The sequence below is a fragment of the Columba livia genome, chromosome 3 (assembly GCF_036013475.1).
Source record: "Columba livia isolate bColLiv1 breed racing homer chromosome 3, bColLiv1.pat.W.v2, whole genome shotgun sequence".
NCBI lineage: Eukaryota > Metazoa > Chordata > Aves > Columbiformes > Columbidae > Columba > Columba livia.
In genome coordinates, this window is record NC_088604.1 from 15617980 (window position 1) to 15632514 (window position 14535).

General features: G+C 41.2%; 1 protein-coding gene and 1 long non-coding RNA gene across 5 annotated transcripts; one reads left to right on the top strand and one right to left on the bottom strand.

Moving 5' to 3' along the window:
• Nucleotides 1–1039: 1039 nt before the first annotated feature.
• LOC110362115 (uncharacterized) lies at nt 1040–4535 on the bottom strand. The gene is made up of 2 exons (XR_002419172.2): nt 3613–4535; nt 1040–3320 (listed from the first exon to the last, which is right to left on the bottom strand). It is a non-coding gene; the product is annotated as an uncharacterized LOC110362115 (long non-coding RNA).
• Nucleotides 4536–4695: 160 nt separating this feature from the next.
• On the top strand, nt 4696–14335 carry E2F6 (E2F transcription factor 6). Of its 4 annotated transcripts, none has more exons than XM_005506844.4 (7): nt 4696–5003; nt 7819–7867; nt 9363–9579; nt 9896–10054; nt 11085–11199; nt 12703–12850; nt 13591–14335. In XM_005506844.4, exons 1-7 carry the CDS (start codon nt 4938–4940, stop codon nt 13638–13640), a joined length of 804 nt encoding a protein of 267 aa, XP_005506901.1. In that variant the 5' UTR covers nt 4696–4937; the 3' UTR covers nt 13641–14335. The 4 variants fall into 4 exon arrangements, with proteins under 4 accessions (XP_005506901.1, XP_013223887.1, XP_005506900.1 ...); XM_013368433.3 differs by having other exon boundaries at nt 9363–9573; XM_005506843.4 differs by having other exon boundaries at nt 4696–4994.
• The last annotated feature ends 200 nt before the right edge of the window (nt 14336–14535 follow it).

Genomic DNA, 14535 nt, shown 5'->3' on the forward strand with positions numbered 1-14535 from the left:
TCGGTGACAACCAATGATAGGACAAGGGGTAACGGGTTCAAACTGGAACACAAGAGGTTCCACTTAAATTTGAGAAGAAACTTCTTCTCAGTGAGGGTAACAAAACACTGGAACAGACTGACCATGGGGATTGTGGAGTCTCCTACTCCAGAGACATTCAAAACCCGTCTGGACACATTCCTGTGTAGCCTCATCTAGGTGTTCTTGCTCTGGCAGGGGGATTGGACTAGATGATCTTCTGAGGTCCCTTCTAATCCCTGACTTTCTGTGATTCTGTGATTCTTATAGGCCCCTTTTAAATACTGAAAGGCCGCAATAAGGTCTCCCAGGAACCTTCTCTTCTCCAGGCTGAACAACCCCAACTCTCTCAGCCTGTTCTCATAGCAGAGCTGTTCCAGCCCTCAGATCATTTCTGTGGCCTGCTCTGGCCCCTCTCCAACAGGTCCGTGTCTGTCCTGCACTGAGGGCTCCAGGTGGGGTCTCACCAGAGCAGAGCAGAGGGGCAGATTCACCTCCCTGACCTGCTGGCCACGCTCCTGGTGATGCAACCCAGGATATAATTGGCCTTCTGGGCTGCCAGCGCACATGGCCGACTCACATCCAATCTTTCATCCGCCAGTACTCCAAAGTCCTTCTCTGCAGGGCTGCTCTCCATCCCTTCATTCCCCACCCTCTGTTGATATCAGGGGTTGCCCTGACCCAGGTGCAGGATCTTGCACTTGTCAAACCTCATGAGGTTCACATGGACCCACTTCTCAAGCTCGTCCAGGTCCCTCTGCATGGCATCCTGTCCCTCAGACGTGTCAACTGCATCACTCAGCTTAATGTCTTCCACAAAGTTGCTGAGAGTGCACTCAATCCCTCTGTCTATGCCATTGATGAAGACAGTAAACAGTACTGGTCCCAGTACAGACCCCTGAGGCATGCCATGGACACTGAGCACTATTAAATAATAAAATTAATTTTAAATAATACAAGAACTGCAATCTTACCTAAGGTAAAAAAAAACTAATTCAAAGATACTTTGAGACTCAAGATATAAAGACAACCATTTTATGAGGACATACTTCAACTTTTCCATTTATTTTAAGCTGACAAAATGAAATATACCAGGCAATTTTTCACCTCCGCTGCAATTAAAAAGATAACAAACAGCAAACATAATAATGCCCTTTTGCAACAGGAATCTTCTTCGGCTTACATAGTCCTTAGCATGGATTAAAATTTCCAACAAGCTCTGTTAAGACTTTGCCTAGAACTCCGCATACGCTTTCAGATGGGAGATGGTTTGCTGCCAAGTGTCAAAACCTTATCAAGAACACAAGAACCTTTTCAATAAAATATACCAGTATTAATATGTACTTTTGCAGCTTTGCAGGAAGATATTTCCTCTGGCTCATACTTGCATATATATATAGACATATTGGAAGATCCATATATATAGACCTATTGGAAGATCCAGTTACAATATTGTCAGTATTAAAGGGAAGATTGCATTTTACACAGAATTTTACAGATCTTTACAGAAGGTGGCATTGGCTTTAACTGCAATGTGATGGAACTATTACGTCCATTAATAAAATAAATACATATCATATAAGGATATAAAGGTACCTGTCAGATAATATAATTCCCAAATTCAGGATTAAATTTTAATTGGACGTTAGTGTAACAAAACAAAACTAATTAAAAAAATAACAGGAAAGTAACGGCATTCAAAACAAATTTTTAAATCTGACAATGGCAATATACAACACATTTTAGAATCCTATTTCACACGAAATAATAACCTTGAACCATTCCAGTGCTGCATGAGGTTCACCAGCAAAAACTTTCACATAGTGTAATTTCAGCTGCTCAAAATAAAAGCAAAGCCTACATGCCTAAATAGTGCAGGGTAAAATATGAAAATACTAATGTAATTAGCATTAAATTATTCAAGTGAAGCATTGTTAAGAAAATTATGTTTTGACTTGCACACATAGTCTTTCAGAAACGTTAATGATAACCACTGTTCAGAATGTGTTAATGGTAAAAGATCAGATTTAGGAAATGGAATTATTGCCCCCTGGTGGCAGATAAAGAGTCAAAGCAATCAAAGTAAACAACCTCCGAGAAATGAGCAAATCTTTAAGAATCATATCTTGTACAATTAATGTCTGGAGATATTAAAAAGAACACATAGCTATTTTCATATGCAATGAGATAACAGTAAATGTGGTATAATTTACATTTTCATCTACAGGAGTAATAAAAATGTGAGAAAAAAATAATTATCAGCTTTATAAAATGTAAACACTAACACACTAGAATCAAATTATTTGATCAACTGAATGCCACAACCTAAAAACCTGATAGTCCAGTCGGTTACTTGAAAAGCTAACTTTCGTTTTAAAAAATAATTAGGCTTTATATTTTTCATGTAAATATAGAAAAACATTCCTGTATCTGAATCCATGCAGGGCTTTTCTTTGCTCAGCTGGGTAGGTCAGTGGCCAAGGACAGAGAAGCACAGGAACAACAGAATTTGATCTTATGACTGGCTAGAACAACAGCATAGTTAAATGTTGATGCAATGTTTTCCACATGGGTTAATACAGAAATTCACGTATCCTAATCCTGAAATTATGAACCATTAGCCTCCCTCCTAATATCCGACTACCCAACAATCATCAAAATCCTATTAAATTATTTTTATACTGCACAGCACATTCCTCACACCACCCCAAACTGAAGTGGCCTAAAACCTCTATTCCAAATTTTTTTTCTGTTCCAGCTGGAAAAGACCTGCTTTATCACAGTGGATTTATACAGTCTGTGATTACAATGGTAAGATACATCTTCCAGTTAAGAGCATAACAAAGGGGGATAAATATTAATTCCTTATGGGACTACCTTTATCACCACAGAGTAGTTATCAATGATCATGTTGTCCATACAAAAATTATCATTTTTACATTTCAGTGATGTGTTGCTTTCATGATAGGAAAACCTTCTGCACCTGCAGCAGCCTAAACTCTCCTTAGAATACTGACAAGCAACATTAGTACATCTTTAACTGTGCAGTCAAGGCTTCATGTCTCCTGAAACACAGACATTGTGCCTTTGAAGAGCTATAACATATTTTTCCCTCTCTTTTTTCTTACAAACTGATGAGAGCATGAGAACAACCTACCTTAGTTCTACATACATGTACACGGACAATTATTACCATGCAAGTCACTGACTGAAAGTTGGTTATTATGAAGAAAACTCCATCCTCTACCAAGGCATCTGATGTATCAGTGGTGACATAAGCTACTCCAAAAATAATGTGTAACCTGAAGAGAAAAGAAACATCTAGTAAATTAACTCATTATTTTTCCAAGATAATAGAGTGCTATTTGACCTGTCCAGTCTAGCATAGCAGAAGATGAATGAAGCTCTTCATGGCTTTGAATTTCTCATACCAGAGTGGCAGTTTTACGCAATGTCCAATGGAATTCTTATTTCTCAAGAACATCTGTACAGAGTGCAGAGAAGGGAAGTGACTGGACATTTCACCTAAGATACGGGTGGAGGAAGCAAAATAGTTCACAAATACTTTAAGTAAAAGAAATACATGACACTTACCTGTTGTACAGCATGGCCACGGACAGTTAACTGCCATAAAGTTCATTTAACAAGGCACATTGTTCATTTAACAAGGCACTGTATTTTAAAGGCGCTGTCTGAAAAACACAAGTTACCTACTAAATTGGAAATTTTGAGATTGCTGCTGATGCTGAAATATAAGCCAAGCAACAGTCTGTGCTTGCAAAATGTTACCAGAAGAAAAAGCAGGAGCAATGGAGTTGGGATTTAGGAAAGGTCTGGGACCTCTTGCTAGGAAGTGGACAAGCATAGTTCAGACAAGCCACATTTGCTGGCTCTTGTCTGGCCCTTTACCCACAAGCCTCGCATCATTAACTTATTCTTGACATGGACACACGGTCCTTGTCTCCCTCGTGAGCAACATATGCAGCTTTGGTCTATTTATATTAGCAAGTTGTGATTGAAGTAGATCATTTGGCAAGAAAGTAATAGTAATTCCTCTCACGCCTGTCTATGCGATGGTTCTTGGGCAGGACGCTCATGCTTTAGGGCAAGGGATGAAAACCTCCCCTCCTTGCAGGAGCCCGAGGGTGAGAACTCCCTTTCGAAGCCACTGCAGGGTTTACGGCTGCTGCACTCGCCGGCGAGACCAGGGGACAGAGGGGACAGCAGATCGTTTCCTCCGGCACCCTGGCGGGTGATGAGAACGCAAGAAGCGCCAATACGGGGAATACTGGGAGAAGTCTCCGTCCTCCCGGCGTCCAGCGGAGAAGGCTCTCCTGAAGGCACACCTGCCCGCCGCGCTCAGGGGACACGGGGGTCCGCGGCGCTGCCCGGCCACAGCGGCCACTGACTGATTGATTGACTGACTGATTGACAGACAAACGACCGGGAAAGCCGGTGCTGGCGGGAAAGCCGGAACGGGCGGGAAAGCCGGAGCGGGCGGGAAAGCCGGAGCGGGCGGGGCGGCGCAGGGGCCGCTGGGTAAGGGAAGGGCGGCAGCCGCCCCGCCGCCCGCGGGTGAAGATTCGTCGTCGCCGCCTTCTCTCGCGCCGCGGCTTTGGCGGGAGGGCGGGAGAGCGGGCTCGCGCGTGCGCACGGGGCGGGGCTGCCGCTCTCCCGCCCAACTAGTCCGCTGGGGGTGGGGGCGGCGGCCATAACGGAGCGTGGTGAGAGCGGGAGGGCCCCGGCCGCCCCCTCCTCCTGGGGGTGGGGATGGCGGCGCCTTCTTCCCACATGGACTCGCGGGCTCGTCGTGAAGGCGTCTGAGTGGCCGCCCCCCGCCGCCTCGCCTCAGGGCGGGAGAGGCCTCCCGCCGCGCTAGGCCGCGGCCGGCCGAAGGAAGGAGGAGGGCCCGGGCGGACATGGCCAGCCCTGGCAAGTGGGAGCATCTGAGGCCGCTGCGGCCGGACACGCTGCGTGTGAGTGAGGTACACAGCGGGTGGGGGAGGGAGGCGCTGCCCGTGGCCGGGGGACGGGCCCGCAGCGCTTCGCTCCCGGAGCGCCTGAGGAGATTCCCGAAGGTACTGCCCTGAGGTGGAAAGATGCGGCAGGCCCGGCCAGAGCGGTGCACGATGGGGCGTTGTGGTACTTCCCTCCTTCATCGCCTGGGAAAGGAAAGTGCAGTGGTGTTATTCGTAGCGCAAAGGGGTGATTTTCTTAGCTGCAGTATCTATAGACTCTTAATCGAGTTAAATAGGTTGTAGCTATGTTTGGGAAGAGCAGACTACAGCTGTGTGTTCTGTTATTCTCTGAACATCTGTGATGTTCAGGTAATCATATATGTGGCTTCCACAGCTACTTTTAGTAATGTTAAAAGGTATCTAACAAAAAGCATCCCTACTTTTAATTATGTAAAACTTTTAAAAATTGCTTATTTTTATTGACTTGGGCTAAGTGTTACTTGGTCTTAAAGCCAAGTTTATGTGAGTTTTAAGGCTAGTAATTGGAAATTTGTTATTATTGGAGACAAAGGGTTTGGGGCACAACTTCTTATGTAGGCGTTTAGATGAGTCAGCCAGGGACCACTTTGAAAGTTGGAGGAGCTGAAGAGGTGGAGGCCTGCAAGGACAGGGACGTTTTCCATCCTGATGCTCATGACAGCAAGTAAATGGGTTGAGGCGTGGGCACAGCTGTACCTGCACACTGGGGAGGGCAAAAAGAACATATGCAGAAACCGGGAGCAAAAACAGACTATAAAGGAGAAGGTTAAGAAATATTGTCTGGACATGTAGGTATGGTGCTAGGAAGACCAAAGTTCTACTGTTGAAACTAGCAAGGAATGACAAGGGTGACAAGAACCTTTGCTGCTTCATTAGAGGCAGGGGAGGGGAGTGTGAACCTGCTGCTATGTGGGGCAGGTGATTTTGGAAGTGCAGACACAGATAAGGCTGAAGTACTCAGCCTTCTTGCATGGGTCTTCAGAAGTGGTGTTCCCTGGGCCTCATGTCTAAGAGATAGGACTCAAGGAGAGGAACAACCAGCACTGGAAAAGTGTCAAGTTAGGAATCTCTTGAGGAATCTCAACCCATACAAATCCGTAACACCCACCTGGGCTACATCCTAAGAGAGCTGTGTGGCGTCATTGTGAGGTTGCTCTTATCATCTTTGAGAGGCTGTAGGGATCAGCTACAGCTTAGTCAGCCTCGTTTCAGTCCCTTGTAAAATCAAAAAGCAACTTTTATTGGGAACTGTTTCTAGGAACGTGAAGGAAATGGCAATTGGGAATAGCCAACGTGACTATACTTGCAAACAGTTACCTTTGGTGATGAAATTACTAGATCTCTAGATCCAGAGCCTGAGATGTCATCTACATTAGCTTTAGCTGGACTTTTGGAATGGTCTTCTGCAGCATCTTCCTCATTGAATTGGGATGTTACAGATCATAAACTACTAGATGAGTAAAAAAAGCTGGCTGGATCATTAGTCTCTGAGAGGAGTGGTTCATACTTTACCTGAAAATGGATTACAAGTTGGAGTTCCTCAGGGGTCTGTCCTGTTGATAGGAGGGTGTGGAGTGTACCCTTACGATATTTCTGGCTGGGGAAGGCTGGAGGAATAGGTCGTCAGACACCGCAAACTTCAGCCAAGGAGGCTGAAAATCCAGGTGTGAAGCCCAGCACCTGGGCCTGTGCCCTGCAGCAGTACAGGCGGGTGACCACCCTGCTGACAGCACCTGGGGGTCCTGGGGGCTGGTGGGCTAAATGTGCACCAACACTGTGCCCTGGCATGGAGGCATATGAGGCTGTATTAGCAGAAAGACAGCCAGTGAATCAAGAGAAGTGATTCTTCTCCACTTGGCACATATTAGGCTGCTCCTGGAATGTTGTGTCCCATTTTAAGCCCTCCAGTACAGGAAGGCTGTTAATAAAATGCTGAGAGAGCTTGTGAAGCCACAGCAGCCCTTCAGTACTTGAAAGGAAGTTAACAAAAAGCTAGTGCCACAGCCATGTATGATGGGGGGCTGAAAGGAAGTAGCTGTGAATTGAAGCAAAAGCAAGAGGTACTGCATCTTGATGTGAAGTGAAACTTTTCTGCTGTGAGGATGGGCAAGCAGTGGAATGGGATGCCCAGAGAGGTGTAGCTTCCATGTCTTAAAATATTCAGGATTCAGTTGAGTGAAGCCTTGAGTAAGCTGCTGTCATCTCATGGCTGTTCCTGTTTGGAGTTGGAGGTTGGACCAGAGACATTCTCAACTGGAATGAGTCTGAATTTGAACATACTCCTTTAGTTAAATTGGAGTGGGGGGTGGAATTAAGTACCTATTTAGGCTCATTGTGTCAGTGTCTTGACCAGAACAGACTCTGCTGCCAGTCTGGAAGTCTTCCACAAAATAATTGTAATGCTCTAAAATAGCATTGTATTTTCTGTATGTGAGCTGTTACATGGAATAGCTGAAGCTTGTACTTGTAGAGTTTATACAGGTATCTGTTGGTGTTGTGACTGTTGCACGAGCATTAGGGAGGTCAGTGGTGTTTCCCCCTTTCCAAGACAGAGGGAGATGGACTGAGATTTAAAGGCTGAAAATTCTGACAGGAATTATTGAGTATGTGTCCCTTGTCTACAGAGACATTCCTTCACCATAATATCTGTTGAGTTGTCAGCATGCTGATGGCTGTAGCATCTAGAGTTGATCTGGGGATTTATTCTGAATAAGCTTGCTATGTAGACAGCTTTTTATGCCAGTTATATGTGTGTGTGTGTATATATATATATATATTTTTTTTTTTTTTTTCCCCTCCCCAGCCACCAATGATCAACCTGAATGTGGATCAAGAAGTACGGATTGTGAGAAGTAAGTTGCTGTGTTCCATGTATAAAGACTATTCATGCTTTTTTTTTTTTTAAATGCTGAGTATACGCTGTAAGCAAATAAGAAATTGTTATGTGTCTAATATAGGAGTGTCTAATATATGTGTCTAATGCTGCACACTAAATGAAATAACAGATATGAAGCAATGCATTCTTCATAGTTTTTCCTCTTTAAATCTGCTGCAATATACCTTCCCACTTTTATAAAGAAAATAACTTATGGGAAAACTGAGAGAAAACTGGAACATTGTGCTAGCAAAAGTTGGTTTTCAAATGGTATTAACAGATGTAAGTACAAACTTGAATGAATTTGCATCGTTTTTGTTATGTGTTGTTTTTTTTTTTCTTCTCACCAACTGAACAGTCTCACACATCTCACAGTAACACGGTCCAAAACTGAGTTGTTAGACCTGTCACTTCATGTGAAAGATTGCACAATCTTGCAACCATGAAATGGGTGTGATATAGTATGAGTAAAATTGTATCTCTCATTCATCCTGGGAAAAATACCGAAGTTTGAAGTAGAGTGTTTCTAGGAAAGTTTCCCTACGCAGGCAACAGTGTGCACGAACACACGTGTTCTCTTGAAGCATTAGACTGGAATATTACTCAGTGACATGGATCAAATCTGAAACAGCTGGTTTGCTTTGCAGAAGAAAAGAGAACTAAAAGGTGGATGTGATAGGCTTTCGTTGGCTCTAGCATCAGATGAGTGCATGTGTGCCATGTCTTTTTTGTGCTTTAAAAATACATACTTTGTTTTATGCATACATGAATAACAGTCTGAAGTTAAGCTGTTCATCAATAACTTTCTGCTGTTTCTGTGAATATGCTGGTAAGGGATACACATTGTACAGGGTGTTCTGGTACCTGTTGATCTTTGTTGCATTAGTAAATTAAATAATGGCATCACCAAGTCTTTTGCCTTGAGGCCAAGTAGTACAACTGGAGTTGGTCCATATATAAAATTCTTGGGCTCCAAAACAGGTTGGTTGCATCCAGGCTGAAACAGTCCCTGAAACCAGGCTAACTCCTGAACCATGACTGAGAGTAATTTATGAGACCTATGGGTTAAGCTGGCCCAAAAGACTGTGAAAAATGATTTTAAGTGTCACAGAGCAGATGATTGAGTTGCTCTGGCAACGCCCTGACACTGTCATTAACTGAAGGCTTCACTGGTGTTCATTCAGTAGCCTGAGCTCCTATAGAACATACAGTTACCTATTAATATCCATACTAGCAGTAAGAAGTCATGAACGTTAAAATCATGAAGATGCATGCTTGCTGTTTAGATACAATCATTGCAAACAAGTTAAGCTTTATGTAGTTAATAGACTTTATGATGCCATTACAATGTCGGTGTTAATAATGACTGGTTTTATACTTTTATCTTCACTGATACTTTATTGTTATTGTTTTTTTAAGGAATGCTTCACATTCTTGTAGTTGTTTACTAATATTCTGTCAAAACTTTACAGGAACTGTGAAAGTCAAAAAGCCTCGATTTGATGCGTCCTTGGTTTATTTGACCCGAAAATTCATGGATCTTGTCAAAACAGCTCCAGGCGGTGTCCTTGATTTAAATGAAGTAGCAACAACTCTTGGAGTACGAAAACGAAGAGTGTATGACATCACCAATGTCTTGGATGGAATCCACTTAATTCAGAAAATATCTAAGAATCTTATCCAGTGGGTGTGAGTTGGCTTTGAAACTTCTAATTTCTGAAACAATAAAACCCAACAATGTTGAGTAATGTTTAAAACTCAGAGTATTTTTAAGTATATTGAATTACTGTGAATATCCAAAAAGATTTTTAAATCCTACTATGTCTTTAGGCTGTGGGAATTACTTAGTGTATTAATGACTATCAAGTGTAAAAGCACGATGAAGCGTATTTCAGCAGAGTAAAGGATACTGGAGTTCGTGATTGGTTTCTATTAGTACACTTTGTGTTCAATAAATAGGCTCGTATTTCTGTAAACATACTAGACAACTTTCGTGTTCTTCTAGAGGTTCTAATATTGACCAAGTTGTTGGAAAAGCACCAGAGCAGCAAAACCTTAAAGATGAACTTTCTGACTTGTCAGCCATGGAAGAAGCTCTGGATGAATTAATCAAGGATTGTGCTCATCAGTTATTTGAACTAACAGATGACAAAGAAAATGAAAAATATCCTTTTAACTCTTGCATTACTTCAACATGTGATTTTGGTTGCAAGTATTTAGATATCTAGTAGTATGTGTAAGCTGATGCCACAGGTATGTAGTAAGACTCCATAATGAGTTTTGTAATAAGAACTTGCTGGTTATTTTAGATTGGTGTAGACTAGTCATGTGTCCTGCTTTGCAGTGTCATGTGCAATCCAGCCTGTTCTTAGGGGAGTGCTACTTGTTAGACCTTTTCACTGCAGAAGAATGGAATTGGGGCAGTATTCAGTGCCCTGTTACCTTGTTTGCTCCATTATAAAGGTGACTCAGGGGCAGATCTGGACCTACCAGTGAGATTGAGTTGCTTAGTGGGATGAGAAAGAGGACCCAAAAATGAATCCCAGTGGCCTGTCGCCAGGAAGATGCAAGTGTACATTGGTTGTGTCCTAATACTGTTCTGTCTCTAAGGTGAAGTTCCAATGCAGTCCCATTTTGATGAGTTTTGATAACAGTAAATAAATTTCTTTTAATATGATACAAACATTGGATTTTGGGTCTGGAATAAAATAAAACAATGCTTATCTCCCTTGTCTGGCAGAATGTTAAGGTCTGTGCTCAAAGGAAATGTGTCAATTTTCTGTATGACATCAGAAAAACTTTTCATTATGCCTTACCTGTCCTGATTAAGAAAATAATTCCATACTTTTCCAGGAAGTTGTTTACATGCATGGTTATTACAAAACAAATGATAGTTTCTCAAAGGTAAGCATTCCTTCAGCTTCGTAGACTTATGAAAGCATCTGTGAGAACTTGTCAAATATATCTGTATTTTAATATTTAATATCTCAAAATTCTTAAAAGGTTTTTTCCTTCCTAGAAATAAAGAAAAAAGGTTTTCCATTTGTTAGCTCATATTTAATTTCACAAAGCTAGTATTAAAGTAACCTCAGCTGAGCTATCTACCACTGTTGGTATTCTGCTTCAGCATCTCTTATACTCTTTGCTTCTGTCCATTAGCAAAACAGTTTACAGAATCCTTGACCAATGTGTACACTAGCTTACGTGACATATCAAGATATCTGTAGCATTCAAGCATTTCAAGAACAGATTGTCATTGCAATCAAAGCTCCAGAAGAAACTAAATTGGAAATACCAATTCCTAAAGAAGTAAGTTTTATACATTTCTATCTTAAGGCAACAGATGTTCTCAAATGTGGGTTTTTTGCAGCAGCAATCAGTAATTGACTTCTATTTTCTTTGTCATATATAGCAAATATTGGTACTTCATTGTTCTTGTGCTCCACTAAACAGTGCTGTAGGGGTAGTAGTCTGAGAAACTTATTTTCAGCATTTTTTTTTTTTTGTTTACCTAAACTATTAAACAGTAAACATGTCTGAGCTTCTGTTATTTGGTTGTATTAAAGAGAATGAAACAGCTGTAGTAAATGTTACTTATTTCCACTGTCAGTTTGCTTGATGATTACCAGGATGATGAGATTTCTGAAGAGCTGTTACTGTTTGTATTCTAAACTCTACAAAAACTACAAATCTAACCAAACAAAGCAATAAGCATTAATTGATAATCATCTTAACAAAGTGTAAATGGTGTCTTACTGCTTAATGAGTAGATAGCTATAGTCACTATAATATTAAAATATGAAACACAGTATGGTTGACAAAAGAAAACATTTTACCACTTAAAAGATCATGTCAAGAAGGATTTTTCAGGGAGATGGGGGGGCTGTCTGTCCCCTGTCCTCACCTCATGGTACAACATGCACACTGCCACTCAGGTCATACAGAAGAGCCACAGCTTTACACTTTGCACCTACATCTGGTCCTGTATACGGGTAACCCACTGTTTAAAGTAGTGCTGTGAAAGAGGGGAAATACTGGAAGTAGGCTTAACATAACAAATGGAGCTTTAATTCTGTTTTCCTTTTGCATGTGTATGGTTTTTTTTTATAATGTTCTTAACTGTAATCATCAAATTTGCCTTGCTGTGTGCACAGAAAGGGAGGCAGGCGTTATTGTAGGAAAAGGAGATACAAATCAATAAAACCAGAAGACTTTGATCCACTGCATAGATTTCCAGTGGTTCTACTGGTAACAGGAGCTGGTTCTCATCCTGTGAAGATGAAAAAGGTTTCAGAAGCTTCCTGAAGCAAAAGAAGGAAGGGTTTTAAAAGCTGTACATTAGAGAACAGAGTCTTCTGTCTGTTGCCCGTTAAATTTGATTTGCTCTGTGCCTTGTGATGCTTCCTACAGGAAAGCAGTAAGATTGATAAGGTTTAGTTGCTTTGCCATATTATTAAAGCTGCCGTGTGCTCTGATTTGTTTTCTGATCCGTGGCATCGATGTGTCAAATTTTTAATTTTGTTACTCTTCCTAAAAGTATAGTAAATCTTGGTCATATATCAAATGTAAGTGAAAAGACTAAGCAAAGGTTCCTTAGGTACATATTCATAAAAAATGAAACCTTGTTAGCTTAATGGTGCTTAATAATTGACCTACAAATGCCTGTAATAGTAATAGTTTATGTAGAAGTAGTAACAATTTTAAACAGGAATGATATATTTGTTCTGGTTTTAATCTGTTGGCTTCAAAAATGTGCAAAAATAGCTGTGTAAGATTTGTTCTTTGGTTTATGTGCAAGTTGCTCTTTTATAGGATTGCATAAAAGTACACGTGAAGAGCACAAATGGACCCATTGACGTGTATCTATGCGAGGTGGAACAACAGAAGCCAGGTGCCAAAACTTTTGAAGATATGGATACTGTCACTTGTAAAACTGAGCCATCAGTTCCTCCTGATGAAGGTAGTGTCTTCCATTTACATTTTTCCCCTATGTAACTTTTCTTTTTTTTTTAAGACTGTCATACCATTTTGATAAACTGTTTGGTACAAGTATAATTTTCTGGGCATAGTTTTTGAGCCAAGATGTGTGGGAGTATAGGAAACACCTGGAAGAGAAGCCTGTGCTGTTGTGTCACCTCACCACAGCTGGAGGTCGGAGAGACAGTACGTGCATGCATGGCAAGGCACACTGGTTCCCTGACCGTTTCCTCCTGTCACTCGTTACTGGTTTCCTGTTGGAGCTGCACTCTGCAGGTGGAACAGTGTGTGTCAGTTCTCAGCTCCTCCATTGCAGAGTCCAGCAGCTCAGCTGGAATAGTTGCGATGAGTCAGGATGCTGTTTCAGATGAGAGTTTGCTGTGCTTGCTCATTGCTGCCCTGGCTAAGGGAAGGCAGACAGAGGAGGGGATGTAGTAGTTTGATTTCCTAAAGCAAGATTGGCTGAAACTTAGTCTCTCAAGACCCCCAGTGCTGCAGGATGTTGTGGTTTAAAAATAAATGTGGCGGGAATTGGGAGTAGCTCAAAACACAAAGGATAAAGTATTTTTAGCAGTGCTGCTTTGTAGTTGAAGAGTTGACTTTTTAAGCTTAGGGGGTTTTTGTTTTGGTTTTTGGTTTTTTTACTTTGTTTTGCTTGCAAAAACACTTAGAATTATATTTCCTACAGTGACAGTAATCTTACTTGTTTTTTTACTTTCAAAGTGAGATCTCCGGAGGAAGAAAAAAACAAACCACCTGAGATGACAGATTAATTACAACTCAAAAATCTAATACAGAATGTAAATATGTGTTATAGAGCTTTTCCAAAGCTGCTTGGATCTACAGACTTCCTAACCTGAAATGTTCCAAAGTGTTGTAAAATTAAAAGAGCAGTGGGTTGGTAGAGTGCTTTCACAGGATTGTTTATCTTCCCAAGTCAGAAGACAACAGTTCCTAGAGTTGCTTTTAGGAGCTTTGTTTTCATAATTGCATACGATCTACAGAGCTTTGGGAAAAATATATGTTTAGTTTATGAAATAATTTTAATTGGTGGAAGACATAGGCAGTGAGTTGCTTCTGAAAATGAAGATTTGAAAGCTGTTTCTGGAACGATCCACAATCCACAAGAGAATGTATATAATAAAGAAATGCACTTTTCAGTTCTTAGGCTGCACTACTACAAAGCGAGATCGTCAAATAGAAATGCAACAAAGAACTGGTGTATCAGAAGCCTTCATTGTAAGAAACAAGATGTAAATATCATGAGAGTTATGCCTTATGCTGTGTAGATGCTGTTTGCATTGTTTGCATCCAGCTCTGCATGAACTATGGTATCAACACTGAAGCTAAATAATTGGGCTTTTTGTATATATCTGTGTCATGTCTAAGTAGTTACCAATGTAGATTTATGGAGATGGTTTGCATTTCTGCTTTTGTACAGCAAAGAAATAAAACTTTAAACATATAAGTAGTCTAATTGGTCAGTCTAACGAAATGTGTTGTCTTTGAAATTCACTGGGTAGCTAGAAACATTAAAACTGATGTGAAGATTTTAAATCTGTTGTATGTGGTGCTGGCAGCTAGCAGTTAGATCTGATCCTTGTGATGCCACTGCAGCATAGCAATTTTCAGAAGAAACATGGTGATCAGTAACTATTTAAATTGGTC

Excerpts from the sequence above, each read along its gene's own strand:
- E2F6 (XM_005506844.4), top strand. The coding sequence starts at position 4,938 with ATGGCCAGCCCTGGCAAGTGGGAGCATCTGAGGCCGCTGCGGCCGGAC. Across the intron at positions 9,580-9,895 it reads AAGAATCTTATCCAGTGGGT|AGGTTCTAATATTGACCAAG; the intron begins GTGAGTTGGCTT and ends GTGTTCTTCTAG. Across the intron at positions 12,851-13,590 it reads ATCAGTTCCTCCTGATGAAG|TGAGATCTCCGGAGGAAGAA; the intron begins GTAGTGTCTTCC and ends TTACTTTCAAAG.